Source organism: Thamnophis sirtalis, unplaced genomic scaffold, assembly GCF_051295495.1.
Source record: "Thamnophis sirtalis isolate CommonGarterSnake01/CBP01778 unplaced genomic scaffold, rThaSir2_p1.2 scaffold_2, whole genome shotgun sequence".
NCBI classification, from domain to species: domain Eukaryota; kingdom Metazoa; phylum Chordata; class Lepidosauria; order Squamata; family Natricidae; genus Thamnophis; species Thamnophis sirtalis.
In genome coordinates, this window is record NW_028261382.1 from 38,711,972 (window position 1) to 38,739,944 (window position 27,973).

At 53.6% G+C, this 27,973-nt stretch overlaps 3 protein-coding genes across 6 annotated transcripts; 2 read left to right on the top strand and 1 right to left on the bottom strand.

The window, feature by feature from the left end:
- Nucleotides 1–1,232: 1,232 nt before the first annotated feature.
- CIART (circadian associated repressor of transcription) lies at nt 1,233–21,584 on the bottom strand. 3 transcript variants are annotated; one of them, XM_087704960.1, is made up of 7 exons: nt 21,522–21,584; nt 21,278–21,336; nt 4,006–4,564; nt 3,424–3,499; nt 2,754–2,832; nt 2,362–2,488; nt 1,233–1,928 (listed from the first exon to the last, which is right to left on the bottom strand). In XM_087704960.1, exons 3-7 carry the CDS (start codon nt 4,549–4,551, stop codon nt 1,404–1,406), a joined length of 1,353 nt encoding a protein of 450 aa, XP_087561086.1. In that variant the 5' UTR covers nt 4,552–4,564; nt 21,278–21,336; nt 21,522–21,584; the 3' UTR covers nt 1,233–1,403. The 3 variants fall into 3 exon arrangements, with proteins under 3 accessions (XP_087561086.1, XP_087561085.1, XP_013910890.2); XM_087704959.1 differs by lacking the exons at nt 21,278–21,336; nt 21,522–21,584 and adding an exon at nt 5,775–5,845; XM_014055415.2 differs by lacking the exons at nt 21,278–21,336; nt 21,522–21,584 and having other exon boundaries at nt 4,006–5,738.
- On the top strand, nt 8,116–14,756 carry CA14 (carbonic anhydrase 14). Its single transcript, XM_087704971.1, has 10 exons — nt 8,116–8,444; nt 10,341–10,361; nt 10,615–10,794; nt 10,992–11,140; nt 11,729–11,824; nt 12,560–12,629; nt 13,390–13,547; nt 13,715–13,841; nt 14,029–14,049; nt 14,452–14,756. Exons 1-10 carry the CDS (start codon nt 8,387–8,389, stop codon nt 14,538–14,540), a joined length of 969 nt encoding a protein of 322 aa, XP_087561097.1. The 5' UTR covers nt 8,116–8,386; the 3' UTR covers nt 14,541–14,756.
- On the top strand, nt 19,096–26,339 carry ANP32E (acidic nuclear phosphoprotein 32 family member E). Of its 2 annotated transcripts, none has more exons than XM_014055459.2 (7): nt 19,096–19,473; nt 21,921–22,070; nt 22,288–22,410; nt 23,052–23,226; nt 23,645–23,805; nt 24,504–24,555; nt 24,945–26,339. In XM_014055459.2, the coding sequence occupies exons 1-7, from the start codon at nt 19,405–19,407 to the stop codon at nt 25,010–25,012; spliced, it is 798 nt and encodes a 265-aa protein (XP_013910934.2). In that variant the 5' UTR covers nt 19,096–19,404; the 3' UTR covers nt 25,013–26,339. The 2 variants fall into 2 exon arrangements, with proteins under 2 accessions (XP_013910934.2, XP_087561089.1); XM_087704963.1 differs by lacking the exon at nt 19,096–19,473 and adding an exon at nt 19,493–19,512.
- Nucleotides 26,340–27,973: the final 1,634 nt, after the last annotated feature.

A 27,973-nucleotide genomic window follows, 5' to 3' on the forward strand; every position in this document is an offset into this window, starting at 1 on the left:
AGGATGGCGCTCCGGTCGCGGTGGCAACGCGGTCAGCCCCGCGAAAAGGTTCCGTGAGCGGCCGGTGCCCCACCCCTCGCCCCCGCGTCTCTTCCGCCGCGGCCCCCTGATCCCAAGGCGCGGCTGTCTGGCCGTTTCCCCGCTGGCGAAGGGCGCCTCGCCTGCCGCCTCTGGGCATCGCCACAAGGGGGCGCCGGATCGTCGCCGTTTGGCTCTGCCGGCCCATCGTCCCCCTGCGTGAGAAGCTGCCAGTCTCCAGCGGAGCTTCCCTTGCTTTGTCCGGGGAGAAGACAAGCACCACCCCACCCCACCCCCGCGGGCTTTTTAAAATGGCTTTTATGACCTTTTTTTCCCTCATTGAGATCTTAAAATGTCCCGCCCCTTCTTTCGTCAGTTAAAGGGACCTCCATGCACCCCGCAGCGCTGATCCTGCTACCTCGTTGAGTAATGAAACGTCCGTAACAAAAGCAGCTCAAGAGCACCAAGGACCCCTGATACGTGGAACCTCCATGCCATGTAACTGATTTCCTATGCAGAGGAGAATCTACTTCTGTTTTGTCTGATCAGCTTCCCTCTTGCAACTTCCCATGGACACGAGGCCTCTGGTCTGCCCACCCTCCTTTTAGTAGCTCTCTGGTCTGCCCCGAATAAACATATTAGGATCCCACTGATGACCTCAGGGGTTTCCCCGGGATAAAGGGAGACACCAGCGGTGGAATCTGAGGGCAACCTTTCTTCCTGGATTTCCTACAGGATCAAAGCCCAGATAGGGAGCAATCTGCACACCAACCAGCATGTATACAAACCACACACACACCCTTGCTCGCACCAAGGACCAGTCCCCCTATGAAACCCTGCCTTCCCAGCCCATTTTCTCTGTACTCTACCCCAAAATGCAAATCTTTTTGCTCTTAGGAAATGAATCTCCTTTCTTGCAGTATGCCCGAAGTTCATTTTTTGTTTACTCTCGCGTCACTCCTGGCATGTGGAATCCAAAATTATTCTTCCAACACTTCGATGTCTTAACTAGAAAAGATAATGTAAGATGGGTCTCAGGATTCCCTCTTCGAATGAGAGGATTTTTTTTTAAATCGTAAATTATTAAATTGTCTTGGTGCCTTATGGAAGAGTGGTCATACCGGGGCCAGAGCCTGCACCATATTTGCCCAAGAGCATATAGTTTAGCATCAGATCACGAAGATAAATATCTAAAGGATGGGAAAAACCTCATGAACCTCATCAACAGCCATTGTGGCAGCGTCTTTATTGAAACTAAAGTTTTCCACCCTGGGGGCAAGTACAGTTCTGCTTTCTCTTGAACATATGTGAAATATTTCAGTTTTTAAAAAGTTTGTGAAGAAGGGGAAAAATTGTATGTCCAGGGAGACTCATCTTCTGGGGCATCAGGAGCTGTGGCATTTCACAGGTTTTCCTACAGACGCTTCACTCCTCTCCAGCTTCTCCCCAGACAGGTGGGGCAGCAACAAAGAGAGGCGACCAAGAGAGGGGGCAGAGCAGCTTGCTGTCAGGACACCAGGCAAGCTTTGACAGCGAGGTGGCTCCCCTGAGCCCGAGAACAACATGCCAGGAGGGCAGCCGTGTTCCAGAGTCTTGGAAGCAGCCTGTGTAAACATAACCTTTTGGAGAAAGAAAACCACTCCACAATTGCTTGCGTTTGGCCCCAGCAAGATCTGCCCAAGCACAGAGTTTATCTGATTGAAGTCTACTTGTCCCAAGAGAGGGTTCAAGGGCAACGTGTGAATCCAGGACAGGTTCAGAGCAGGGCCGTTGCCCATGGGCACCGGCTCTCCCTGCCGAGTGCCAACATCATGGTCTTCTAAGGAAGAGACGTCCGAGAAAGGCTTCAGCATGTCATCTTGGATGGACACGCTTCTGCTTCCCGTGATTTGTTCTTCTACACAGCGGGACTGTGAGGAGAGATGGTGGAAAATGAAGCCGAGTGTAAGGATCCCCAAAAACCCTTTCAACAGGATGGCAGTAGCATTTAGACTTAGATACCGATTCACAGTGCTTTACCTCGCCCTCTAAGTGGTTTACAGAGTCAGCCTATTGCCCCCAACAATCTGGGTCCTCATTTTACCCACCTCAAGGATGGAAGGCTGACTCAACCTTGTCGGTCAGGATCAAACTGCCGAACTGCTGGCAGTCAGAATTAACCTGCAATACTGCATTCTAACCACCGCTCCTACTAGTTTCAGAGAGAAGCCCTCTCTGCACAGAAAGGAGAGATCACCCCAGAGAAAGCCACCCAGGCCCTACAACTCCACAGGCTAAGGGTTTACATATCTACAATAATGTCAGTGGGCATTATGGGCAGAACCCAGGGATCCTGGCACTCACCTTTGCTGCCCCACACGGCCCCCTGGCCGACACACTGTAGCTGGCCTGGGAGTCCTTCAAGGGGACGTGAGGGAACCAGATCTTGAGCATCTTTTCCACCTGCAACAGGATGCCCAGGTATCGCCCCCTGGAGGCCGAGGGGAAATGAAACCAGACACACATAAACATACGCAGTGGAGGCTTCCTGGTTCTTCCGCATCTACACACGAGGAAAGCTACAGCACTGCTTTTAAAGGCTCTTCCCTTGCAAAATGCAGTCCAGAGGGGGCCCCACCCGAAGTGTCTTCTGACAAGGTAAGTCTCAGAACTGCAATAGCGCAGCGGGAGACGGTTAAGGCATCTGGCTAAGTTAGGAGGCTTGAGCAGCCCTGGCCAGCAAAGGAGACCCTTACCCCATCTGAGGCTTCTGAAGGACACCAATGATCCGCTGGATCCGATCCATGGCCACGCTCTGCTGGAAACTGCTTAGACCTGCAAGGTGCCAAAACAGGAAGCTCCATAAACGTGGCTGCTAGGATTGGATGGATTAGAGTGACAGACCTCAAACCTTTCCCCCCCACTGCCTGCTGCCTAGAATCGGACTGCACCGGTGAAAGGGTGACGGGCAGGCCATCCTCTCTTCAGTTCTCTATGACTTGTCCACATTGATTGTTAATTCCAACACCCACCCGTCTGTGGGAGGGGACTTCCCGTCTGTGGGAGGGGTGGGGGGGGGCAAGAAAAGCAAAGAAGGCCAAAAACTTCAATAGAGGCCATCCCTTTTGGAAGCTCTGGTTGTAAAGGAGAAGTAACTGATCTCCAAGACAACCTGCTGAGCTGTGCAAGAACTCAGTGCTTCAGAGGCTTCTGAGCTACAATGGGATGTCCCCGTCCCCACCCCAAGCTTCTCTATGAAGGGCCCGCTGTAATGGGAATATTGGAATCGTGCATCTCCATGGCTGCATCCAACCGGGCTCCCCTTCCAGGCCACACTTGCAGCTTGCTAATTCCCCGGTTGCCAGGCTGTCCAGCCCATTTCGCTCCCATCAAGGCACCCAGGCAGGTGCGCCTGTTGCTCCTAACCTTGGTCAAAGCAGCCCATTTTCAAGCGATTCAGAAGCTCCGACAGGGGGCGGACAAAGCCTTGGAGTTCCCAGCACTGCAAACATGGAGGACAAGAGTGAAAAGCTGCACAACAAGATTTTAAAATAAAAGAAGAATCTGGGGATGAACGGAAGATGAACAGTTGATGTTTCTTCCTGCACCTGTTGCTTTCTCATAAAGCAATACAGGCAGAGCCACTGTTTGGGTCAACGGGCACTCTGGCCATGAGGTTACCACCTATCCGCAGCTTGAGCCCAAATGGCCACTCTACTAGCAGAACTCCCTCTCTAAGCTGCCCTGTCCAAGCCACCTCCAAGGTCTCAAGGTGAACCGACTGGTGCCTCCTTATGAAAAGCAAACCAGACAGCTGTTCTGCCGAGTGAAAACGATCCTTTTCAGCCTGGTGACAATTGCTCACCAAATCCCCAGTGGATTCTTCCCTTTCACCCGTGGGCTAACCATCAGGCCCAGGGGCTTCTTGGTGGGTCTGCGTTCACAGAGAGAGCTCTCCCAGTCCCTAGTTGGGCATCCTCCTCCCTCCGGGGCTGCCAGTGGACTCACCTTTTGTGCAAAGGCTTGGTCCCCTTCCGTCCCACTGGAAGACCAGCGCGGGGTCTCTTCCGCTGCCAGCGCTTCCTTCCTCCGTGGCCTCTTTATCCCAGGCGATGGCACAGATGCGGTGGGGCACGGAGGGGGGCGGCTGCCTCCTGTGGCGCTGCTCTGGCGCGTACAACCACCACTACCCTCGGCCCTCTTTCGCTTCACCCTCTGCCCAGGCAGGCTGCCGTTTGGACTGACCCGGCGGCTACAGAGAGTCTCCTTGGGGCCCTCTGGGCCATGGAGGCAGGCAGAGCCAGGAGGCTGCAATCCAAGGGGCCGCTTGGGTCCCTGGCCAGGGAGACCTGGCAAGAGGAGGAATCCTGAGCCCTGGAGGCAACGGTGTCTCGGCAGCTTCGCCTCCTTCCCATCATCCAGAAGGAAGATTCTGAACTTCCCCTTTGGGGACAGGAGCTGCTCTTCCTCGCCCTCCTCCTCTTCGCTGGTGGCACTTTCCACCGAATGGAAAGACTCCCTGGAAGAGAAGCTTCTTTTGTCCATGTCACCCATAGATTCTCGATTGCTAAAAGAGAGGGAGGGGATGTCCATCAGCCTGGCTTCCCTCCGCAGGCACTTAGACAAGAAGGCATTTACGGATTGCACAAGACATCCCCCCCTCCCTTTCTGGAACTGAGAGCCCCCCTCCTGTTCCTTTCAGCAGCAGCGTCACCAAGGCTGCAGGGGATAGAAGCCCCCACCCTGGCTCTGCTGAGCCAGCCCTCCCAGCAGCAGCCAGGCAGAACAGAACCTCCAGAAGGGAGCAGTTTCTGGCCATTGGGTCAGCACTGCAGCCCAGCCAAGCAGCTCCCAAGCCTGGCCGCTTCCAGGCCCTGCAAAGTGCGACATGCCGGAGTCTTCTGCACCCTCCTCCCGGGGGAAAGCCTTCTCCGTTCTCAGGGAAAGGCGCTGCGTGTCCATTTCCGGGGAGAAAGCGGGAGGGGGGAGAGGACAGAGGAAACGGTGGATGTATTGGAGCTGCTCCAGGTCGCCCGCCCTTCGGCGCCGCCGCCGCCACCCTGACCGCCAACCGCCCAAAGTCACCCCGCGGGTTTCTCCAGCGAGGCGCTGGAAGCCAAGTCTTCGCAGGGCCGGTCCCGATGCCGACCCCGCACACGCTGCGTGCGCTGCCCGTCGAGCCGGTGCCCAGCAGCCCCAAAGGGCGCAAACACCGAGAGGCCCGGAAGCCCTCAGCGGCCGTCCGCGAAACTCGCGGGAGGTGCGAAGCCAGTGAAACCTCGAAGCCAGAGGGAGGACCCCGAAGCCCCAACGGCCACCGCACCCGAAAGCCCTCGTAAGCCGCCTCCGCACAGTTCGGGGACGTCTCTGGCCAAGAAGCCCACCTCCCTCTCCACGGCCTCGCAGGAGCTCTCCGGGTAACCGCCAGCTCCAGAGCCGCCTTGGCCAAGGACTGACGCTGCGTTCCGAAGTCCCAAGCTCGCCCTGCCGCCGGCTCCAAAAGGCAAAGGCGAACCGGATTGACTTGCTGCCCCCTCGCCCAGCCTGCGACCCCGCTCGCCCAGAGGTCCCACGCGAACCCGCTCCCGCCCCGGAAGAAAGAGCGCCGATCGCTCTCCAAAGGCAAGGGCGGCCGCCACCCTCCAGACGGGACCACCGCACCCTGCACATGCCCCGGAGGGGGTCGCCCCTCTCCCGCCCGCCTCGCTCTCGGACCCCGAATCCCCGTTGGAAAATCGGGAGGGGGGGACGGAAAGGCTCGCGCCGCCACTACCCACCGGCTGCTCCGGGCGGCTCCGACGAAGTGACGGCTGCCGGGAAGGCGAGGCCAGCTCAGGGGCCGCACCACGAGGCCATGTGCGGCTCCGCACGTGCCCGAAGGCCCCGCCCCTCCTGGCCCGCCCCGAAGGCGCCGCGGCCCCGGCGCCCCATTGGCTGGGCACCGCTCAACGGGGGTCGGGCCGCGCGCCCATTGGCTGGAGGGGCCTCGGCCAGGCGCAGGGGGCGACAGGCGGGTGGCACGGGGCAGCGGCGGGCGGGAGGCGAGTGGGCCGCCCCGTGTCTCTCCGGGCGCGTCTCCGCGCACGTGGCAGCGGCGTGCAAAGCGGCCTCCGCCGGGCTTTCGTTTCGCGGGACTGTGGGGATGGGATCCGCCGCCCGGCCCACCTGGCGGGAGGGTCCTCGGGAGGGAAGGCGGTTCAGAACCAGGCCGCTACCGGTGCGCGTCGCTGGAGAGGGACGGAGGAGGCAGCGAAGGCGGCGCGCCTGCTGGCAAACCTCCCTTCATCCGGCTGGGGAGGAACTGCCCACCGGCTCCATCCCTGCGGGAAGCCCGCCGGCGACCCTCTTGATGGCGCGCGCTCCACACGGAGCAGCGGAGCCCCGTCCCGCCCGCTACGCAACCCGCAGTCGGCTCTCGTGTTGCTTTGCCTTCGGGGACGCACAGTCTCGAATCTGCCCCGAACATCCCGTGATCGTCACTAGCGTTAATCGGGATTAGGCGATTTAGTGGAGGCGAGACCGCAGCGGCGCGAATCGAAGGCGCCTCCACCCGGGAAAGAGAGCAGGAACCCGCCTTCTTCCCAAAGCGCCCCGGCGCCACCTGCTTGAAATGCCCACAAAGCAACCCCTTCCTCTCCTTCCAATACGTGGAACGCTGGCGCAATGTTGGAGTCTAGGCTGCGTTTGTGTTTCACTGAGGGTTACGTTCACACCTCCAGCTTCCCCAATAGGTAAAAGGGCCAGTGGCTCCATCAAAGCGCCCGGAGAACCTGGCTTTAACCTTGACTAGCAGAGTTTGGGTTCCACAGCATAAACCCGTGTCCCGTGGCTAAGAGTTTGGACCTAACAGGCTGCTCCTTTTGGCTTGAGAAATCAAGGCAGGCTCCCGCTTTCTCCTTCCGCGCCTTCCCCAAAGGGATTGGCTGCCTCCCTCCCTGCCCTGAGCCGAGGGGAGACCTGCTGCTTTGCCTTTCCTGGCCTGGCTGGGAAAGGGCTCCCTTGCCAGGCTTTCCCCCCACTGCACAACCTGGCGCAATCAGGCAAACACTGGGTGGGTAACTGGGTCACCATGACCTGCTCTGTCTCAGGCTGGCAGAAACCCAGCACAGAAGAGGGACCTGGTGGGGTCCAGGCCAAACTGGGGGGGGGGGGGAGGAGTTTCCTGGGTTTGCCTGTCTGCTTCCCCAAGGCCATCATGGGAGATCTGCTGCTTGTCTTTTGGCCAATCTTCTATCAGCAAGATAATAAAAGGTCAGTGGCTGTAAGGACCTTTGGCCCCGCTGCTGTGGCTCCACCGAGTGCTGCCTTTCCAGGCACGGCAGCCCTTGTGGTTCTCCCCAGTTAAGCAACAAAGCCTATTCCATTGGGGGGGGGAGGGTGCTTAACCCTTTCTCTGCCAATCACTTTCGCTTTGAAATTCAGCTTTTCTTTTATTCTTCCCTATGCATTGTGGATTTAGCAATGCGTACATTTCCTACATCCACGGAACCTCAAGTCAGCTATTAACTCCCACAGTGCCAACAAGCACATTCAGCTAATGCGCCCTACATCCCATCCCAACACCTTCCAGACAGTCAAGGGTGGGGGAGGGGGAAACAAAACATCTGCAGGTCAGGAAGCTCCAGACTGGAAATGACTCCTGCCCAAAATAGTTTGTACCCAAGTTCTTGGCAACATTCCGTACACAGCAACAAGCCGCAACTCTGCTGCAACGAGGGGGAGACTTCTTATAGCAGCAGGATATGCCTCCCCCCCCCAGGCTTCCCCAGGACCAGGCCGGGGCCTCCGGGGTGCCACAACCAAGCCATGATGCTCAATAGGTCCCCACCGCTTTTTTGGTGCAAGATGGGATTAGAAAGCGGCAACAGCTGAAGTGCTGCGTGTCCACGCGTGGAAGTTCAACAGCGCATGGCCATTACTTTGCCCCCGTCCCTGCCTCTGAGCCAGGCCAAAGCTGTGCCTCCTCCGGGCCATCCCCTGGAGCCCCTCTCCCCATGCCTGCCTGAGAGCTCAGATGAAAAGGGCCGCCTGTTGCGCAGGCACTTGGCTGGCACAGGCCGAAGGGGAGCCAAGCTCTTCCAGCTCCCTCCCCCCCCCTGTCCAAACACATTTGGGACTCTTCAGACCGGTGGACGGGCGATTTAAGGAGCCGAGTCCTCAGCCGCAGGCCGGCTGCCTGGCTTGCCCAGAGCCACCTTAAATGGCATTGGCCGCCTTCTGGCCGGTGTCCAATGGGGACCTCCTGACTCCCCTGGAAAGAGGCAAGCAGTGGGGTGCAGATGTGGGAGCGGAAGGTTCCAACCAGAGACCCCTCTTGGCTCAGGACCCGTCCATTTCTCTGGAGTTTCCCCCCCATTTCACCTGCTTTCTCCTTTTCTGATATTCCAAGATGTTGCTAGTTCTCTCCCTCTGGCAAGCTCTCTCCCAAGCCCTGGCTGCAAGTGGGGGTAAGTGGCGTTTCTCTTTTTCCTCCCAGCCCTTTGTTTCTTCCTTTCTGCAGGGGGACCCACTGCAATTAGGCAGCTGGGGGGGGGGGGCTTTCCCTGGCAGAGACTCCGATGGACACAACAATGCAGCTATCCCTGGTAACCATTCTGGGCTGCTGAGGCATTTTAATTTTTCTTTTAAAAGACCCTTATTTGTTTCTCTGAAAGCCAAGGGAGCCCCCGTTCTCAGTCGAATCCTTTGGACGGAGCACTGGCAAAGTTTGCAAACAACTCTACTCTTTGCTCTTTGCGGGGAGGAAGGTCCATAGAGAGCTTGCCCTCCTTTCTCTTCCGTTCGGTTAGGACTCCCAGAAGCTGTAGAACTCGCAGTGCCTTCTGGAAGGATCTATCAGCCTTTTACTTGTAAGAATGAATGAAGCTGAAAATACTCTGATAAAATGGGAGAGTAACAATCCTGGAGAAATATTTACCAAGAAGCTGCCTGGGAGCAATAACAGGGACACTATTTTTGAAAGAAAGTTTCTGAAGGGCCCAAGACAAAGGGAAAGATTGAGGAAAACAGAGTAATAAGAAAAGAATTCAGTTTTTAGAGAATACAACCATTTGTAATAAGAGAAGATTTCAGGTAGGGAATTAGCATGAGTCTCTCTTGGAAGCTTTGAAGGCTAAGCCAGAGGTGCTTTTTCCAAAAGGCAATTGGACTTTCTACAACTGAAGAAGCTTCTTGGATGAGAAGCAAAACTTTTTCGTGGGGGGGGGGACCCAAGAAAGTCCAGTTGCCTTTGGGAGAAAGCACAGAGGACCGAGAATCTCCACAGACAAGGCAATTATGCCAAAGGTTTTTGGGTAGAGAATACTTTTCATCAGATCCATCCATCGGCCTCAACTCTTTGTCGCTCTACAGCATGATCGGTTTTCCGTGGCTCGTGGACTCGGCCCCTCTGCCGTCTGGGCTGACAACTCCCAAACTCTATCCGAGGCCTCAAACACAAGACCTTTTGGCAGGCCCAGCCGGGTGGAGCTCAAGGGGAGTGGAGGGCAAGGAAATGGCGGCCTCACACCTGCCTCGGCCACAGGGAAGGGGGGAAAAGAACAGGATGAGCCTCCTTGGCAGGGGGGGGGCAGGAAGCCAGGGCCTCAAGCCAGGTCTAAACAGGGGTGCCAAGAGCAAGAGAAGGAGGAGGAGGCTGTGTGCCGGGCCAGGCCCCCGGGCCCTCTGAGAGACAGGGGCAGCACTGGAGGGATCTCAGCTCTGGGACTCCTCTTGGCTCTGGGGGGGGGGTCAAACACACGTATTCACGCCACCAGCCAGAGTAAATTTAGCAGCAGCTCACGAGCCTTCAGGAGGCGACAGGCCTGCTCACGGCCAGCTGCCCTTTTTCGGGGTGGAGGAATTCAGGCTCTTTTCTCCAGTGTATCAACTTAGGTTTCCTTCTTTCAAAAGAGAGGAAGGGGCTAGATAAAAAAAGCAGCCCCTTATTTCAAAGCTCTGGTGGGAGGCTGGTCTTGCAGTGCCAGTTGGCAACGCTTTGAGGCCTCTGGAGATTAGCTGCTCTTTCTCCCAAAGCTCCTTTCTGAAGTGAAGGGCAGAATTCCAGCACGGGGGAGGAGGAGGGTCAGGACATGGCGCCATGGCCGGGGACGTTGCCTTTAAGAGCGGGGCTCCCACGGACACAGCCAGGAGGGAGCAACCGCTCTCCTATCCCTGGTGGCTGCAAGGTCGCCTGGCGGCCTGTTGTGGAAGCGGGCGTGGGGTTCTCCCCTTGTGAAGGATCTAGCCCGGTCTTGCAGCTCACGGGTGGGTTTCTTTGCTATGGGCTCTTTCTGCCAGGACGGAAGTGCCCCCACACCTGGAGCTGTCAGCCAAGAGCCTCTTCCTCTGCCCTTCTGCTGCAGGTTCCCACTGGACATACGAAGGTAAGGAGAAACAGCTACAAGCAATGTCTTCCTCTGCTCATCGGAATTGCAAATGCAGCCACAAAGTCGGGAAGGGCTACTCAAACATGCCTCTTCGCTGACAAAGCCTCCCACGGTCCTTCAGGTGCTCCAGAAAGGCCCTTCGAAGTCTCCAGTTGGAAAAAAAGGCACTTCCGGAACAGGGGGAGGAAACATTTTATGAGAGGGGAAGATTTCTGCACCCCGGATCCATGAGCCCTTTCTCTTTTTCCAGGCTCCGAGGGGCAGACGCACTGGGCAGAGAGATACCCAGACTGCGGTTGGCAGGCTCAGTCGCCCCTCGACTTCCAGACAGATTTGGTCCAATATGATCCTTCTCTGCCCCCCATTGAGCCAGAGGGATACCGAGACCCTGGCAGCGGCTCCTTGACCCTGACCAACAACGGGCACACAGGTGAGAACATTCACAGGAGCAGCTGTGTTTATGGTGCAGAGGTTGAGAAGACTCTTTTCTGCCTCCCTCCCTCCCTCCCCCCCCCTCTTGAGGGCTAGTAACTCTAGAAAGAGCACCATGCCACAGATCTGCTTTGTGGCAGTGTTCCTCCTCCCCGCTGGCAGCAAGCTGAGGCTCCGTGCTCTCTGCCTCCACAGTACAGCTTTCCCTCCCCGAGAACCTGCACCTCCACGGCCTGCCCAGCCTCTACTCAGCAGTGCAGCTGCACTTACACTGGGGCAGCAGCAGCAACAGCCGGGCCGGGGGCTCCGAGCACCTTGTGGACGGCCAGGCCTTCCCAGCAGAGGTAGGTCAGCAGCCCTTACGCGCAGGCAGCCCCGGGGGAGCAAACAGTGGCTGGATTGGCCCAACACTCTGCCTCCTTTGGCCGCAGTTGAGAGCAGGGCCACAAGGAAAGCCCAGTTCTGCTGGAGGAATCTGGGGACGGCAACACCCAGAATGTCCATCGAGGCTGGCTGGGAACTCTGGCGACTCTCCCGTCTGGAAAGCCCAGTGCACGCAGCCCTCCCCTGCGCCCAGCCCTTTTCTTCTGAGGGAGCCACTTTTCTGTGCCCATTTTGCATGGACTGGCCTGGACCCTTCCGATATCCGTGGGACTCTGGCACCGTGGATCCCGCTGATCCTTACTCCGTGAAATCCCACTGTCGGTTGCGTCCCCTCCTTCATCACTGGTGTGTTGTGATTTCTCTTTCCTCCCTAAGGCACTTTCCCCCTAACAGATCCCTCTGCCCACCATATGCAGGGGGAATGGGGCTGTTTTCCACAGTCGGAAAAGCCGACTTTGCGGCCCGCAAGAAGAAATCCCAACTCCACATTTCAATAAAGTCGCGAAGCTTTTCCTCCCTGCCCTCTAACTCTTTGTCTTCTCCCTCAGCTTCATGTGGTCCACTTCAACTCAGAGAAGTATGCCAACCTGAGCGTGGCCAAACACCAACCGGATGGGCTGGCGGTGCTAGGCATTTTCCTGGAGGTGAGTTTCTGCTGGGTGAAGATGGTGCTGCCTAGCGTTTCCTTGGTTCTTCCACCCTCCACACTACCCTCCTTGGCCACTTCAGGATCCCTCCCTGCTGCCTTGCGCCAGGCATTCCTTAGACAGCCACGTGCCAGCCCTACCGACCCCTGAAACATACAGATGCCATGTTGATTAACGTCCTTCCAGAGTTTCTGGAAGGGAAGCCCCAGGAAAGCTCTCCGTACAGACTAGGTCACTTAAGCGCTAGGCTCCCCTGCTGACAAAGAGGGACGCAGCCACCACTGGCCTTCAGGGAGCTTTAACAGAAGTCCCACCGCAAAGCGCTTCAAAAACCACGAGCAGAGTCGGTGCGCTAAAGGAGGCATGACTGAGTTCCACGTGGACTTACGTAGCCGAGGGCATCGGTTTCCCATCTAAAGGAGCCTGCCCGATTCCTTCCTGATTTGCCCGAAACTCTCTGGGGCCTCGAAAATTCCTGAGTGCCACAGAACCTTCTTTCCTGAATGAAAACTGCCTCCTTGGTAAACCTTCGGCCACAGTGCCAAGCAAACAGAGTGAGCTTGCAGTTTATTTAATCGCCTTCTCCTATCCCTTGATCCCTGCTTCTTTTCTCTGCCCCACATGAAGCCAGTTATTCAGCCACAGGCACTGTGCCAGCCTTTGGTGGCCTGGCAAAGAGAGAGAGCCAGTGTTGGTCCACAGAGAGAAGTCATTTCTTCTTACCTCTGGCAGGTTGACAGTGTGGTGGAGAATCCTGCCTACAACCACATCTTGGACCGCCTGGACAGCATCCTTTACGCAGGTAGAATGTTTCCCCCAAAACGAGACACCGTCTTATTTTCTGTTGACCCCTGAAATAAGCGCTTGGCCTTATTTCCGGGGAGGTCTTATTATTTTTGAGGCACAGGAAGCGAGGAGCGTGGTCACCTCTTGGCTGCTGCTGTGTTGCAATATTTCCAGGGAGTGTTTATTTTGGGGGGAGGGCTTATTTTAGCCCATGCGCTCAAAACCCTGATTGGGCTTATTATCTGGGGAGGGCTTATTTTCAGGAAAACAGGGTAGGAGGTCCTTTGGGGGAGGGAGGGTCTGCAGGGGCTGTGGGGGAAACAGAAGCACAAGGGGGAGAGTGGAACTGCTGTCAGAGACCCTGAAATCCAAGCTGGGCTCCCGAGGAGGATCGAGACATGTCACTTTGCAGTCTGCTTCTTAAAACACAGGAACGTTTTACAATAACGGTGGAAACAAAGCAATCAGGACCATTGAAAAAAGTGCTGGAAAATAGAGTTTATATTCCCAGCGCTTCTCAGTAGTGAGATTCTTCAGAAGCAAGCCCTGAAGAGCCCATCGGCCAGGGAGCTGCCCTGCAGAAAGGCCACTGAAAGGCCCCTATCCGTTTCTTGGAGCTGGGAGGGGGGGGGCAGGTTAGGCCGGCTTCCAGCCTCATACAGCCTCAGCAACAGGAAGGCTGGGATCCAGCCCGGGACTCCCCCCCACTCCCCCGCACCTCTTCCGCCGTCATCCTTGTTTTCTCTCTCCATTTCCCCACCTCCTAAACTCACCAGAGCAAGAAGTCACCGTAGCTCCGTTCAGTGTGCGAGAGCTGCTCCCGGCGCATCTGGGCCACTACTACCGCTACAGTGGCTCACTGACAACCCCACCTTGCTATCAGAGTGTGCTGTGGACAGTTTTCCGCCAGCCAGCCCGCATCTCTGCCGCTCAGGTAGAGCCTGAAAGATGAGGTCCATCATTAGGTTTGGGCAAAGGCTCTGCATGCCGGATGGGGGGGGGGGGCAGGACAGCTGTTGGAGAATGGCTCTCATTAGTCAACAGAGAGACAGGTCGTTTCTAGAGGAAAGTATGAACTGGCTTGGCTCACATCTTTTCTAGCTGGAGAAGCTGCAGAAATCTCTCTATTCTACAAAACGCGGGAAGACACCCTCCAAAATGCTGGTCAGCAACTTCCGGGTGCCCCAGTCCTTGAACCAACGCCTGGTCTTGGCCTCCTTCCCTGTTGGTGAGCAGAAGCTGATTTCCTGGGTGTCCATGTAGGTGGACTCACCTGTAAAGATGGGGGAGGCTGCCCTCTGGTGGATACGTTTGGTCCATCCCCAAATCACCCAGGGGGAAAGGGGGTGGGGGTGGGGGTGGGGAGGAGGCAGCAAATCTGCCCCAGAACAGCATTTCTCTCCCTTCCCTTCCAGGCCCATCGGATTATTCTGCAGGTGTGACTCCCCTCCGGCCAGGCGGGACGTGCACAGCCAGCTAGCCAAGCTGCAATGGTGGTGGTGGTGGTGGTGGTGGACGGGAGCCTTGCCAATCCAGGGGGGGCGGGAGGAGGACCACTGGTTAAAGAGCTGGCCATCATGGGTGGGGGTGGGGAGGGGTTTCTGTCAGTCAGAACGTCCAATAATCATGCCAAGAAAATGGGAAACGAGCTGGAATTCTAGAACGACGCCAACTGTGATAGTTAAGTGTTTTTTAGCCATCAACGTCCCAGCTCACACCTCAGTTGGTTCACTGTCCTAGTCCTCAAAGAGGAAGTGTTTTAAACTTGGGTTTTATTCATCTCCCCCAGCCCATCCCCTCTTCTTCCACTGACCTGGTTCCCTCTTCTCCCTTTCCAGGTGAGGTCATTGCCATCATCGTTGCAGTTCTCTTGGGCTGCCTGGGTGTCTTCCTGGCTGGCTGGATTTTGGCAAAGAGAACCCGGTGAGGAGCAGGTGAATGTGGGACGCCAGCCCGGTTCCTGCCTGACTGCATTGCCAGAATAAGGGAGGTCCCCGCATGTTTTGTTCTGGAGGGGCAAGTGATTGAAGCGACCCTACCACCACTCCTCCCCATGTGGAGTACTGAGGATGCGAAAACCTAGGGAGAATTTTACTGGAAAGAGAACACCAGAGATATTTATTAAACTTCCTCCTGCCCCATCCTGAGCTTTGTGTTTTTCTACCCTAATGGGCAAGAACGGCAGGAGCAAAGGGCCACTGCAGGAGCCTCCCCTCCAGGACAAGACTCCCTCCTGCCGCCCTGCCATCCTTTCTGTTCTCTGTGGAAGCCACAAGTATTTAGGCTGGGGGGAGGAATTGTCTGGAGAAGGAACTAGCCTAACCAACACCGGCCTCCCTCTTCTGCCACACTGCCCAGCTGATTTCCCTCCCCAGCAGGGTCAGGAAGAGGCAGTGGGTACCTGGCAAGCGTTTCTCCTCCATAATGCTGGGGTCTCCTGCCAACTTCCATGATGGCCAAAGGGGAGGAAGCCATGGGAATCCCAAGACGCAGGTGGAACATCTGGTCTCGCCCAGTATTCAGAACCCCACTCAACAAAACACAACGGCCACATTCCCAAAACCAGCTGGGCTGGCACAAGGACGCTCGGGCGACAAACCACTCAGCCCTCTTTGAGTCAAGGCAAACGCGCTGGGCAAACCCAGCTTTTGAACTCGACCAGCCTTTTAGTCAGGCGGCAGAAGGCGTCTATGTCCAGAAAGGGCCCCAGGGTGCGAGAGGCCTTTGCGCCACCCATTGGCAGGGGCCGCTTCCCTCCTTGCCCAAGGTGACCCAGCATGAGAACCAGAGAACTCTTTTTATGAACTGCATCTTGGACCAACTCGTAAAAGGATTTAGGGCTCAACATTAAAGAAGGAAAGGAGGATTGGGACGTTATAAAAAAGAATTAGTCAGAGAAAGAAAGATCTTTTGTGTTCATATACGCACAGTGGCACCTCCTAGCCAGCAGATGGTGCTCTTGCACCCCACCAGGTCCAGTGCCTAGAGAGTCTACACTACAGGATTCCCCAGGGGATGGAGGAAAAGTTCAGGCTGAGAACAAAGGGATTTTGTGGGCACATGGGGAGCTCAGCCGTAGCCCACGAAAGCTCCAGAATAAACGGAGCTGGAGGAGGAAGGAAGGAAGGAAGGAGAGGGGGATTTCCAGCCGCTAGCCCAAGCACCCGGTTAGCCTTCCTGCCTTCCAAGCCATCTTTTGGGCCAAGAAGCCTCTCCTCCTCCTGCCTTCCCAGGGCCAGGCAAGAGCTCCAGCCACCTGATCAGCTCGGGAGCCCTTGTCCCACCTCCAGTGGTGTGGAAATTGTCCTTGGGGGGCTCATCTTTCCTAGGAAGCATCTGAGCACCAGAACTCAATGGGAAAGGACTCAGCCCTCCACAAGGAGTTGCAGCTCAGAATACACCATAACGTGGCCGTCCCTGTTGGAAGAAATGTCCTTGGGGAAAAAGACCCTGGAGGCATGGAGGCTTTCTCCCTGCCTACAAGGAAGGACGGAATAATTAACCTGCAGGCAAAGCCCAGACGAGGCACCCACGTAAGCCTTCCAAGTTCGGATCACTCTCCTCTGGCTTCCAGCAGGACAGACGGGACAGGATGGGCAATGGAGAACTGGGAGCCCAACCCCTATTCCTCAACTGCGTTGCACCCCGGATGCAGGAGCTTCTGCTCATCCTCCCTGGGCACCAATAGTGATTCCCTCTGTTCTCCCCTCCCCCCTTCTCCAAACCCCACAAAAGTCGTGGCCCCCACAGGAGAGGCAGGCAAGGAGGTTGCCCAGTGAACCACCAGCTGTGAAAAGGGCCTGTCGAGATGGCGAGCAGGAAGATGGGAACAAGGCTTGCTTGGTAGCAGGGGTCCATAAACGTCTCTGGGGAAAGAGTGGGGGTTTTTGTTTCAGAAGGCAGCCCACCCACTCCCCCCTTTGATCTGAGAGACTCGGCCCGGTCTGCTAAGCTGCTGGGGAAAAGCAGCGGGTCCCCGGCCAGTTAGCAGGCAGAGCACCAGCGCCGGTCCGAAGGCGATGAAGGAGCGGCCGAGAAACACGCGCGCCCCCATCGGGCCTCGGCAGTAGGAGGAGGAGAAGCGAGGAGTGGGAGGCCCTGGGCGGAGCTTCCAACACGGGCCCACTGGGAGCTGTAGTCCCCCGGAGGAGAAGCTGCGCCCGATCGGGGCCATCCGAGCTGGTGGCAGGCAGGGATCCCCTGCTGGGGCCTGGCCAGGGGCGCCCTGTCCAAAGAACGCCAGGCATTCGGCCGCCTCTACGGCACCTTTTCGCCAGGCGGGATGGGGCGGCGGGTGCCGCGCGGCTTCCGCTTCTTCCCTGCCGGCCCAGCTGACGCCAATCCCGTCCGTCAGCGCAGGAGAAGGTGGCAGCTTCCACGAAGGTTGCCGGTTTGCGGAGGAAGATCCCTTACAATAAGTGTAGGGACTAAACGGAGACGCTTGTTAAGCCAAAGAAAAGGCAAAACAGGGAAAGAGCCGTTGGGCCCGATGGTTTACCTGCGTCTGTATTCCCCCTCCCCGATTTTATGTGAGCCGCCCTGAGTCCCCTCAGGGAAAAGGGCGGCCTACAAATATTAATAAAATCTCAAAAATCTCAAAATCTCAAATTTCTCCTTAGAAACAGAGGAGACAGGAAATACTCCCAGACTGACAACTGGACAGAGGCCAATAGGGCGTTAATGCCCAAAGGGGGTCAGGATTCAGGACTGCTGAATAGTGACTGTAACTTATGAAGGATGGTTTTGGACAAGAAATCCTGAAAAGGATTCCGGAAAATGGTCTTTTCTGGGTTTTATTCACAAAGATCAACCTAGGTTTTTAACCAAAAGATAAAAGGGCTCCCACTATGCCCTTGTCATTCTGTTTCTCCATTTAGGTCAGGCAATGTCTCTGAAAGGATGAGCCAAGGGATGGTTTTCTTGCCAAGTACCCCCTGCACAGACCCTTCTAAATGCAGAATTAACAAGGCCTTGTGAGGTACAGAAAGGAATGTGACAGAGACGCCCCTTCTCACCCTTGTTATTCTTCTTAGCTGAACGGAGGCATGGGACAAAATTTTAATTTCTGGGATGAGGATTAAACGGAAAACATAAATTATATGCCCAGGATTTGATAATTTTGGGAAATCCTTTGAAAGCAACAGAAATATTAATGGAAAAATTAAAGGATGTTGGTGCTTAGCTGGATTCAAAATTAATAATGAGAAAACACATGTTAATGAAAACATAAGGATGGAAGAGAATTGGTGGAAAAAATGGTTAAAGATTGAGACAAAAAGGAAAGTTGAGAAAAAGTATGAGTAGTAATGAGCATTACTATGACTAATATGGATTCTACTGTGCTATAGAAATTTAGAATTCAGGACAAAGATAAACGTGAATGACATCACACCTCAATTCTCCATATCAAATGATTGGCACTGAGTCTGCACAAGGGCAGCTAATGAAGCGGCTGCATTTTCACAAGTCGAATTGTAATAATATGGCATGTGATGATTATAATGGTCTCCAAACCGTAAGAGAGAGAAAGCAACCGACTAAGTTGCCTATTCCTTCAGTCCAATAACAAGGAATGGACCACCTGTGGATTCTTCATCACTGACCATTTCCATAAGACGAGATAAGAGTCCCAACACTTCTAATGCTTCGAATAACTTTGTGTGTCTTTAGAAAAGAAAATTTGTAGGTTTGGTGTTTGGTGGGGTCCTTGGTGCCCTCGGGGCTTGGTTTTTTCACTAAGCGCAGACCTTTCACTACCCAACTAGCTAACCTCATCAGTCCCAGGTAACGATATGCGGATTATTACTAACACTGATGTTACCTTGTTATAATTAAACGCCTGTGAGAAAACAATGGATTTCAGGCCTCGAAGGGCCACACACAAGGCATCTTTTTAAAAGGCAGATGGGGATTTCGGCTGTTGAGACACCGGCTGTCTAGGATGAAAATAGACCTTAATACGGAGAACCCAAGGAGGCTCACGCTGTACCTGCCTTACGCACAAAAGGAAAACTGAAACCTCCCCAAACTGCAGACACGGAGGCAGGGAATATTCTGCTGTCCTTGCACTTTCCCACCATTACCTTGGTTGTGAAAACGGCGCTTTCTTTCCAGCCTCTGCACGTGTACAGGCACGTGGAAAGCAACCTGACAGATGGGGTCACAACAGCGAGCGTGGCTCTACCGCAGGCAGGAGAGCCTTTCTTAAGGAAAGGGCGCGAGGGGAGAGAAAACCCTCGGACGGAGCCTCGTTGTCCGCAGGGGACGAGGGGTCCCCGACCCCCGCATGATCGGCAGGCCCGCCCACCGACCCGCGTTGCTTCCAGAGCGCCTCGGGCGCACACAAAAGGAGACAGCGGCGGGCGAGAGGGGAGGGAAGAGGGGGGGGCTCCGCCCGTCCGGCCAATCGGCTCCCTGGGGCGGGGAGCGGCGTCGCGAGCCACGCCGGGAGAGGCGGGGCATCTGCTAGGGGGCCCCATGCGCCGTGTCATGGAGGCTCAGTGTGCGAGCGGCCATTGAAGGGAAAGGAGCTGCGTGTTTCGCAACAGGAGGAGGGATCGGGGTGGCCGAGCAGCCCGGAGTTCTCAACTCCGCTCGCACCGCCTCCGGGGCCCTTTGCTGAGCAGCCGAGAGGGGGGACTCTCCCTTTATTTTGTTCTTCTTCTTCTTCTTCTCCCTCTCCTCCTCCTCCTCCTCCTCCTCGCCACGCATCCCCACGCCTGCCTGTCGGGTTCTCCTTAGGTAGTTTGCGCCCCTCCCTCCTCGCTCTCCACTTTGGAGAGGCTTTCCAGATGGAGATGAAAAAGCTGGAAATGAAGAAGCGCGTTAACCTGGAGTTGAGGAACCGCGCGCCCGAGAAGGTGAGGACAAACCCCCGGGAGGCAGGAAATCGAAGATAGGTAAAGATTCCCAGGATTTCCCTCCTCGCGCCTCGATCGTGCCAAAAGTGCGCGGCGATCGATGCGCTCGGCGGAGGAGGACGCGTGCGGGGGGGGGGGGGGGGGCTTAGCAGCAGAGCGGCCGCCGGACCCGTCTCCTTCGCCCAGTCCTTTCAAGGGCTCCTATTCAGGGCCCGACCTCCCCGAGATGGGCTTTCCTCTGCGAGGCCTGGTGGCGGCAACCACCGCCGGCTGCCTTTTCTCACTTTCTCTCCTGCCTCCTCCACCTTTTACCCGAGCGGTCCCGGCGCGGCATAAATCACAGGGCGCGAGGCTGCTCCTGCCTTCCGTACCCTAAAGGGGCTTGTTGGAAGCCCGATGCAAGAGACGAGCTGGTTAACTCTTCCGCTCCCAAGGCCGCCTCGGCTCGGGCAGTCCCCGCCGTGCAATCTCTCCCCGCCCCAAGCCAGTTAATTAAAAATAAGCGGCGGCTCCAGATGAAGGAGAACCGAGCAGAAGAAGAAGGGAGGCTCCCAAGTTAAAACTTTCCCCCCTTCCCCCCTTTTGCAGTCAACGGCTCTTTCGTCAAATCTGGGTTAGGCGGGCTCGACTGAAAGGGCGGCGGGGAGCTTTTCCCGATGCTGCCCTCCTCCTACCCAGCAAATACCCCGCTGGGTCCCCGTCCCCCCCCCCACCTTCTCGCGCAGAAAAAAGGCAGCGGGTCCATGAGGGTGGAAACCGGGGACTCTGCCGCCAGTCCTTGTAGCGAATGTACTTTCCACAAAGGCTGGTAAACAAGGCTGGCTGCAGCTGAATCCATCTTAGTCTCTTCTACGCAGATGAATTAGGCTCCTTCCTGGCGTCTCCCTCCGTAGAGCGGGTGGAGGGTGGACCCTCTCTTTAAAAAGCAGAAGACACCAGCCAGGCATTTTCCATGTGGCTTAATCTTTCTAAACCACGGAGGAGGAGGAGGAGGAGGGCAGCAATCGCCCCAAGAGCAGCAGCCCTGGATGGGCAACGCCCCTCCCTGTCCCTTATGGAAATCTCATGCCTGGGCGGTCAAGGAGATAAAGGCCAGTGGAGAGAGGATGATAAGCCATGCCTACCCGCCTGGGGCTTCTGTGCCCTGGGCCTCTTCACAAAGGCAAGAGGGCACCCACCTCCCGCCCGAGGATGGGATGGTACCCATGGGGCCACCAGGGAAGCCGCCGCTGGCTCCAGACGGAGGGAGCTTTAATCCAGCCGTCCCAAGAACACAAGATGGAGAAAGGTGGGGGGAGCCAGAGAACATCCCACCAGAGAGGAGAAGCAGGAAACTTCTGGTGCCACTGGAGCGCTGCAGGAAATGCCCGGGGTGCTCCCTCCGCCATAGTTCCCTTCCAGGAGGAGAGGCTGTCCCCAAAGCAGCTGCGCGGTTGGCAGAGGAGCCCTTGGTCTTGGACAGGCCCACTGGGGTCCCAGGATTGCTCTTCCTCTGCCCCCACCCCCGAGTGGGATCGAATGGAGATTCCTTGGAGCGTGAGGCTCTGGGGAAGATGGCCACAGGTTCTTGTAAAATGTGCTCCAGCATTGGCTTCGTGCTGGAGGAAGAGAGGAGGGAGCCGAGTGATCCTCTGGCCCTTTTCCCCTTCCCTGCAGGGGAAGATCCCTGCTGCCCTGCCCTTGTTCAGAAGGTGCAGAAGACGAAGAACTAACAGCCGTCCCCGGTGCCCTTAACGCACAGAACGCAACGGGCCCCCTTCCCTAGTACATTCCGGAAACTAAATGTGAAAAGTTCTTTACTCACCCAAATCATACACTTTTTACGGTATTTTCTGCAGAAGAAGTGGATGCTTCTTGTAGGACCTAGTAAAAAACGAGAGATAGCTTGGCAAGTCTCATTTAAAAGGGAATCCCACTACAAAGCGTGTGACGTGAGCAGTGCCTAGGCTGGAACCCTGCCCCCGTGGGAGCCCCCCCCCCTGCCCAAAGCCACAGGGGGGAAATGCTGTAACTTAAGAAAGCCCCTGCGGGGTGAAGGCGACGGTTACCTTAAGCTTCCAAGCCTCCTTTCATTTTGTAGCGTAGGGTGCAACAGTATCCAGAGTGTTTTCTGTGTGGAATAAAAAGTTTCTGGTTATTATTACTAAGGGGACGTTGCTACTGTATCTGTCAAAGTCCGAAGACCTTCCCTTCAGGGCAGTTTTTCTTAAAGGTCTTCGCTATACTTGAGTATGATCTGTCTCAATATTAAAAAAAAGAGTTTGCATCTTTATTACATATGACGTGATTATCAGGTGTGTCCAAAATGAATCTAAATGACCATCTTTTTAGTCATAAAGTTTGCAAGAGAAAGTTGGAAGATACTTCTCCCCACCCCCCACCCCCCACCCCGCCCCAGAGACGGGGGGTTTCATCCAGCTGAAAGGGGGAATGTGATGCTTTTTTAGGTGGCTGAGCTGGTGCTGGACAACTGCCGGTCCGGCAATGGTGAAATCGAAGGCCTGAACGACTCATTTAAAGAACTGGAGTTTCTCAGCATGGCCAACACAGAGCTGAGCTCTTTGGCCAAACTCCCCACGCTGACAAAGCTTCGAAGGGTGAGTGTTTGGCTAGGGGAGGTAACCTTAGGTTAGGGCATGGGGCAGGTACACGAGGTCCTTTCATGCCCACGCAGTCTTTCGCGTAAGGATCTCGTCAATGTCGCCTATTATGCCCACTGTATCATGAAAACGTAGGTTTCCTTAGGTAATTTTTTTATGGGAGAACATGTAGATTTCAAAGTCAACTCCACTGACTGACGTGTTTATGCTGTAGCTGGAACTGAGTGACAATCTAATTTCCGGCGGTCTAGAAGTCCTGGCAGAGAGATGTCCAAATCTTACATATCTAAATTTGAGCGGCAACAAAATCAAGGATCTCAGCACCGTTGAAACTCTTGTAAGTATTGAATTGGATGGGATGTAAAAAGATCTTAGACCTACTTGGTGGTCATTACAATGCATTTAAGATGCGAAAGAGCCTTGGGAAAATGAAACACCATTGTTTGAATAATTTGCGTCATAACTGCTGCTATAGAGGATACGATTGTGAGAGTCCAAGCAGTGTAAAAGAGCTTTTCTAAGAGGAGTCCTTCCTGGTGTGTTGAATTACAAATTGCACCCTCTTCGGTCAGGCAGTCCGGCCGTTTGGCCCTAAACGGAACCCTGGCAGTTCCCAATGAAAGAAGGAACCAGCAGTAACTCCGCAGGCATTTCCACGTATTTTCCTTTGCCATTTCATTTTATAACAGAGATGTTTCCTCGTTATCTAGCCGCTGTTTCTGCCTAACACTTGGAAGTTAGAATCAGGTGTGGGTTCCATGCTGATGTGAATGCTTCTCAGGCAGAATTACTCAACCGGGTCACTGACCAAGAAGCTGTTTTCCATCCTAGCAAAGGGAGTTGGCAGCAACGTAGAAAACTAACCATAAAGGGCAGTTTCAGATGTCCTGGCCCAATCCCCATTGATAAATATACATGGTTAGCACATGTATTTAGCAACTTAATAAATAACATCTCCGTGTTTTTCCTAATTTTTAGCAAAATCTGAAGAACCTGAAAAGCCTTGATCTGTTTAACTGTGAGATCACAAATCTGGAAGATTACCGAGAAAATGTCTTTGAGTTGCTCCACCAAATCACGTATCTAGATGGGTTTGATCAGGATGATAATGAGGCCCCTGATTCAGAAGAGGAAGAAGAAGAAGACGACGATGGTAATTGCTCATTGGAATATTTACTATGAATATTTTCAAGGCCCGAGTAAGAAATACATACCTGAAATATGAAAATCGACCAGAGATCAAAATATACCATTCAAATTATACATGCTCTACACGCTAATAAAGCAGTGGTTTCCCTTACAAGGGTTAGGGTTGGCAGTTGGCCAACTTTACATTTCCTATAAAGATACATTTTTTTAGAAATTGTTGTATAGTTGCAGGTCTTTTCAGCAGTTTAGTTACCCCCCTCTGTGACCTGCAGCCTTTCAGAGGCAAGAGGGCACCTGAGCATTTATTTCCGCCATCTCCCACCTTGGTTGAGAAGTCTGGTTTTTCTACTGTGTGCTGAATCTGAACCCCCGGATCGGCCCTTCGGTTCTAAGTCAGAAGCATTTATTCCCTTTTCCTTCAGATGGGGACGAAGATGAGGATGAAGACGAGGACAAAGCCGGCCCCCCAGGAGAATATGAGGAAAACGATGAAGATGACGAAGCTTCAGACTTGGGGGAGGGGGAAGAGGAAGAGGAAGAGGAGGAAGTGGGTCTTTCCTATTTGATGAAAGAAGAGATTCAGGTTATACCTTACTCTTCATTTGCAAAGCGTTTAACCATATTAGCTTCATATTTTAAAGCCCTGTCATTGTGCCATTCCTCTACAGTTTTCTCCTGCCATAGCATAAGTGGATATTCACTGTATTCAAGTTTTACAAAAAAAAAAAAAATCAAATATGCTACCTTCTTTAATGTGCCATTTTATTTTCCTTAGTTTGTATTTTACACTTTTTTATTCATTTACATCCACCAGGCTTCATCTTTCACTATATTTCTCAGGAGAATTATCAGGTGTTTTTTTTATTGCACCTTAGAAACTGCTTTTTAAATAATCTAAACTGGTATTTCAGTTGTAAGATTACTAATTTCCCACAAGCAGGATCTGGGCCTGGATTACAGCGGTAATATATATTTTAGGCAAAAAAACCAGTGACTTTTATAATTTATTCGGTGTAATATAGCTCATCCTTCCACTCAGTATTTGCTTGGCGATCAGCTAAGAATTATATAAGTTGAAATCTAAAACCTCCGGGTACGAGGAAAGGTGGCATGGCTCTTATATTGCCGCAATTACGACTGTAGCTTTACGCGGCTATTTAACTGTAGTTGAGTTTTCATTCTACTTATATGGGAAATGTTTACTTATTTACTTTCATAGGTTTAGCTAAATGGACCTTAGTAATTCTGAATTTCTGAAATCCTTAACTTGTTTCTCTAAAGGATGAAGAGGATGATGATGATTATGTAGAGGAGCGAGACAATGAGGAAGAAGGTAAGCTTTATATTCAGCCTGCATTGACTTTTTAAGTTTTACTATTCTGGATTCAAAAGTTGCCTTCTCTGACTTTTCTCTCAGAACAAAAAGAACTTTTATAAATTTTGTTAGCTGGGACGAAATTAGTCTTTTTATTTAACTTAGAATAAATTCCTGGTTCATTTGAGCTTCTAAACTACTTGTTTAATACTACTTACATTTAAGTTTTAAAGTTATAAATTGATAAGACTTCTATTTTTGCTTAGAAGATTCATTGATATTTTAAATGTGTGTGCTGCCATTACATGTAATTGTTCAGAAGTGATGAAAATAAGTGTACAATAGTGTGCAGGAGTCACCGCCCCTTAATTTTCCTTTGGACATGTGTAAATTTTTTTTCCCCATAGACGCCGTTGTCCGGGGTGAGAAGAGAAAACGTTCACCTGAAGACGAAGGAGATGATGATGATGATTAAGTCGCAGAAAATACAAATAGGACCCGATTCATTTTTGTTGGAATTATGCAATAGTGATATGCAGATTTGTAAGGTTCCATGTATGATAGGTCTCTACAAAAGATATTAATGTGTTTAACTTTTTATAGGAAGTGTTTTACTATGTTTGCCCTTTTTATCATTCCAACTAAGACATAATAATCCATTATTGATCATATCTCCATCCGTTTCACTCACAGAAGCAGTTGCCCCCATTTCCTGCCTAGAAACTTCATTCCTCCCATTGTTTCCCCCCCCTTCCGTTTCCTCATTATGAGCATGCTGTCAACCCCTAGCCAGTTACTTCAGACGGATTGAACAAAGTTAAACTTTTAAGAGAGCATGCTCATGTCAAATACACAGGAGTAAGATACCAACTCTTCACTGGAAAGGACTCTGTCGCAACTGAAATGGGAATTAGGTCATCTGGAACTCGCATTTTACCTATCATTTCATTTTAAAAGGATATCTGAATGATGTATTGAATTCCTAGTTCATTTCTGTGTGTGGTTAGTTTCTCTCTCTCTCTCTCTCACACACACACACCAAACGTTTCTGGTAGATAACTTTAAGCAAGACTGGAATACAGTTCTCTAAAATAGTCTCACTCTTCCATAACAAAATTTAAACTGGAAATAATTATAGTTCATTCAAGATTATAACTTCTTCATGACCCTTTTGACCATTCCTCTCTAGACTCATAGTTTACATGCACATTTCAGAACTCTTTTTGTTATGGCTAAAATTGAATAGAGTCATTCTTCAGTACTAAATTTAAACCAATAGAAGTTATTCTGCATTTTCTTTCTCGCTATATTGCCCTTTCAAGCAATATTGGCATGTAGATATACAAGTGGGTTTAGAGCCAAGCTCCTGAAAACCACAAGAAGTTGCTTGTGTTGCTGAACTGGGAAGACATTTAGGAAGGCAGCTGTTTAATTCGGGGCACCGAAGCCAACAGAGGGGAGAAAGGCTTTACACCTTGAGTCCTGGAAAGAAATATACGAAATTGCAAATTATTTGGAGTTCTCTCTCTGGGATAGGTTTAGTTCGTAAAAGTATGGGGTTCTGGTTGAGGAAAGCTATTTAGCTAGGATCCTCGATTTCACTGTTAAGAAATATAGAAATGCATTTGCTAAATGTGGCCAGCAAGGCAATCTTTTCTGTGGAAGGTAGAGAGCGGTTATGTTCCTTTTTCCCTTTTGAGCAGGTTATTTTGACAAGGAAAAATGGATTCAGGGCTTCTGTCTGGTTCTCTGCTTCTGACAGATGAACTTGTATTATTAAATAAATATTTTGCTCAAATACATATATGTATTCAAATTACACAATTTATTATCTGTCAGATTTTAGAGAAGCTGTTTTAGATAATTTCTGCGTAGGTGTCCAAGCTCCATTGCGTTTGCCTGTCACATATATATATTTACAAACACACAGGGGCCTCGGTCTCAGTCCAACCCTTTGGGCCTCTGGGGACTTCCATGAACTTCAGTGGAATCAAATATTCCCCTCAGGGGCGACGCGGCTCTTCCTCCTCTCGAGGCCTCTGAAGGGAAAAGGGAGCCCAGAAGGAATTGGGGGTGAGGGGGGGGGAAGGGGGCTTAAAGGACAGGGGCCCCCAATTTCCTTTTATCTGTAAGAAGAGCGCTTTAAAAAACCACAAAGGATTCGGGGTCCAAAGCCGCCTTCCTGCCTCAGCATCGCGGCTTCTTCTTACTCCTTTCATAGACCGGATTCTCTTGTTCCCAAAGGGCGGCAGCCTTTCCCCGGATCCAACTCTCGCCTTTTCGCTAAAGGGACTCGCCTGGCGGACCGGCCTCTGCCCTCAGGCTCCGGCCAGGCAAGCGCCAGATAAACGCTCCGCTTCAGCGCAGAACCGGCCGCCTCGGGCGACGCGAGGGACGTTTTGGCGGGGAAAGAAAAGGGGGGGAGGGGCGAGCGCGGGACCCAAAATGGGGCCGCAGAAGCTCCTCCTCCCCTCAGCGCGCCGGAAGCCAGGCCAGCTCGGGCGGAAAAGGTTCCTGGCCGGCGCCGTCGATTGGCCGGCGGTTGTCGCAGTCTCCCAGCGGCCACGCCCACCGCCCTATCCCGCCGGGTACTAGGAGAGTGGGCGGGCGGTGCCCCGCCCCCTCCACACCGCCGGGGGAGGGGGGGAAGCCTCGGCCGGGCCGCTTCATGGCCGCCGCCGGGAGTTCGGGCCGGGGGACCGCGCGCCGTCCCGGCCTCTCTTGCGAGCCTCGGCCGCTTAAAAGGGTCGCGAGGCGGCCGCTTCTCCCTAACACCCCTCCCGCCCTTACAGTCCTGTTTTAGAGGACCTTTAGAAAACGGGGCCCCCTGGCGAGTCGTCCCGGCCTCGGACAAAGGGCCCCCCCGGGGGGTTGGCACCGCCCTCCTCGCCTCCTCACGTGCCAGGCTCGGTGCTGAGGGTCTCCCCTGCGCCGTTGCCTCCACCCTGCCCAGGTGGGATGTCTCTGCTGCCTTCCCGCACAAATCCCCCAGGGAAGAAGAGCAGCGCAGGCCGGGAGGGGCTCGAGGGCGGCGGCGGCAGCAGCAGCACCGCCCCCCCCTCCACATACACATACACACACACAGACAGACAGAGACCCCCCCCCTCCCTGGAGTTTGCAAACTCTTGAAGCCAGTGGAGAAGAAGAGAGCCTAGAAAAGGGTTGAGTAAACAAACGCTTCCTGGTTCCTTGTTTTATCGCTCCACGAGCTCAATTATTCTTATCTGCACTGAAAAAAGTTAAGGGGAAAATCTTGTTTATTTGGCTTAGTGACCACGTTTGTCCATCCAAGCCATATACGTTTGTGGCTAGTAAAGGGCCTAAGTGTCAAAAGAAAGGATCTCTCTCTTCTGCATCCCCTGCTGACTCCCCCCCCTTCCCCCCCCCCCGCAGTGGTGGGTTTCAAAAACTGTTGTGACCTACTCTGTGGGTGTGG

Bases quoted from the DNA above. Each gene is read 5' to 3' on its own strand.
- CIART (XM_014055415.2), bottom strand. From the start codon at position 4,590: ATGGACATCCCCTCCCTCTCTTTTAGCAATCGAGAATCTATGGGTGAC. The intron at 2,833-3,423 runs GTTAGGAGCAAC...GGCACCTTGCAG, and splicing joins AATGGGCTGCTTTGACCAAG to GTCTAAGCAGTTTCCAGCAG. The intron at 2,489-2,753 runs GTAAGGGTCTCC...CTCGGCCTCCAG, and splicing joins CTTCAGAAGCCTCAGATGGG to GGGGCGATACCTGGGCATCC.
- CA14 (XM_087704971.1), top strand. From the start codon at position 8,387: ATGTTGCTAGTTCTCTCCCTCTGGCAAGCTCTCTCCCAAGCCCTGGCT. The intron at 12,630-13,389 runs GTAGAATGTTTC...TAAACTCACCAG, and splicing joins GGACAGCATCCTTTACGCAG to AGCAAGAAGTCACCGTAGCT. The intron at 14,050-14,451 runs GTGTGACTCCCC...CTCCCTTTCCAG, and splicing joins CCCATCGGATTATTCTGCAG to GTGAGGTCATTGCCATCATC.
- ANP32E (XM_014055459.2), top strand. From the start codon at position 19,405: ATGGAGATGAAAAAGCTGGAAATGAAGAAGCGCGTTAACCTGGAGTTG. The intron at 19,474-21,920 runs GTGAGGACAAAC...ATGCTTTTTTAG, and splicing joins GGAACCGCGCGCCCGAGAAG to GTGGCTGAGCTGGTGCTGGA. The intron at 23,806-24,503 runs GTTATACCTTAC...GTTTCTCTAAAG, and splicing joins TGATGAAAGAAGAGATTCAG to GATGAAGAGGATGATGATGA.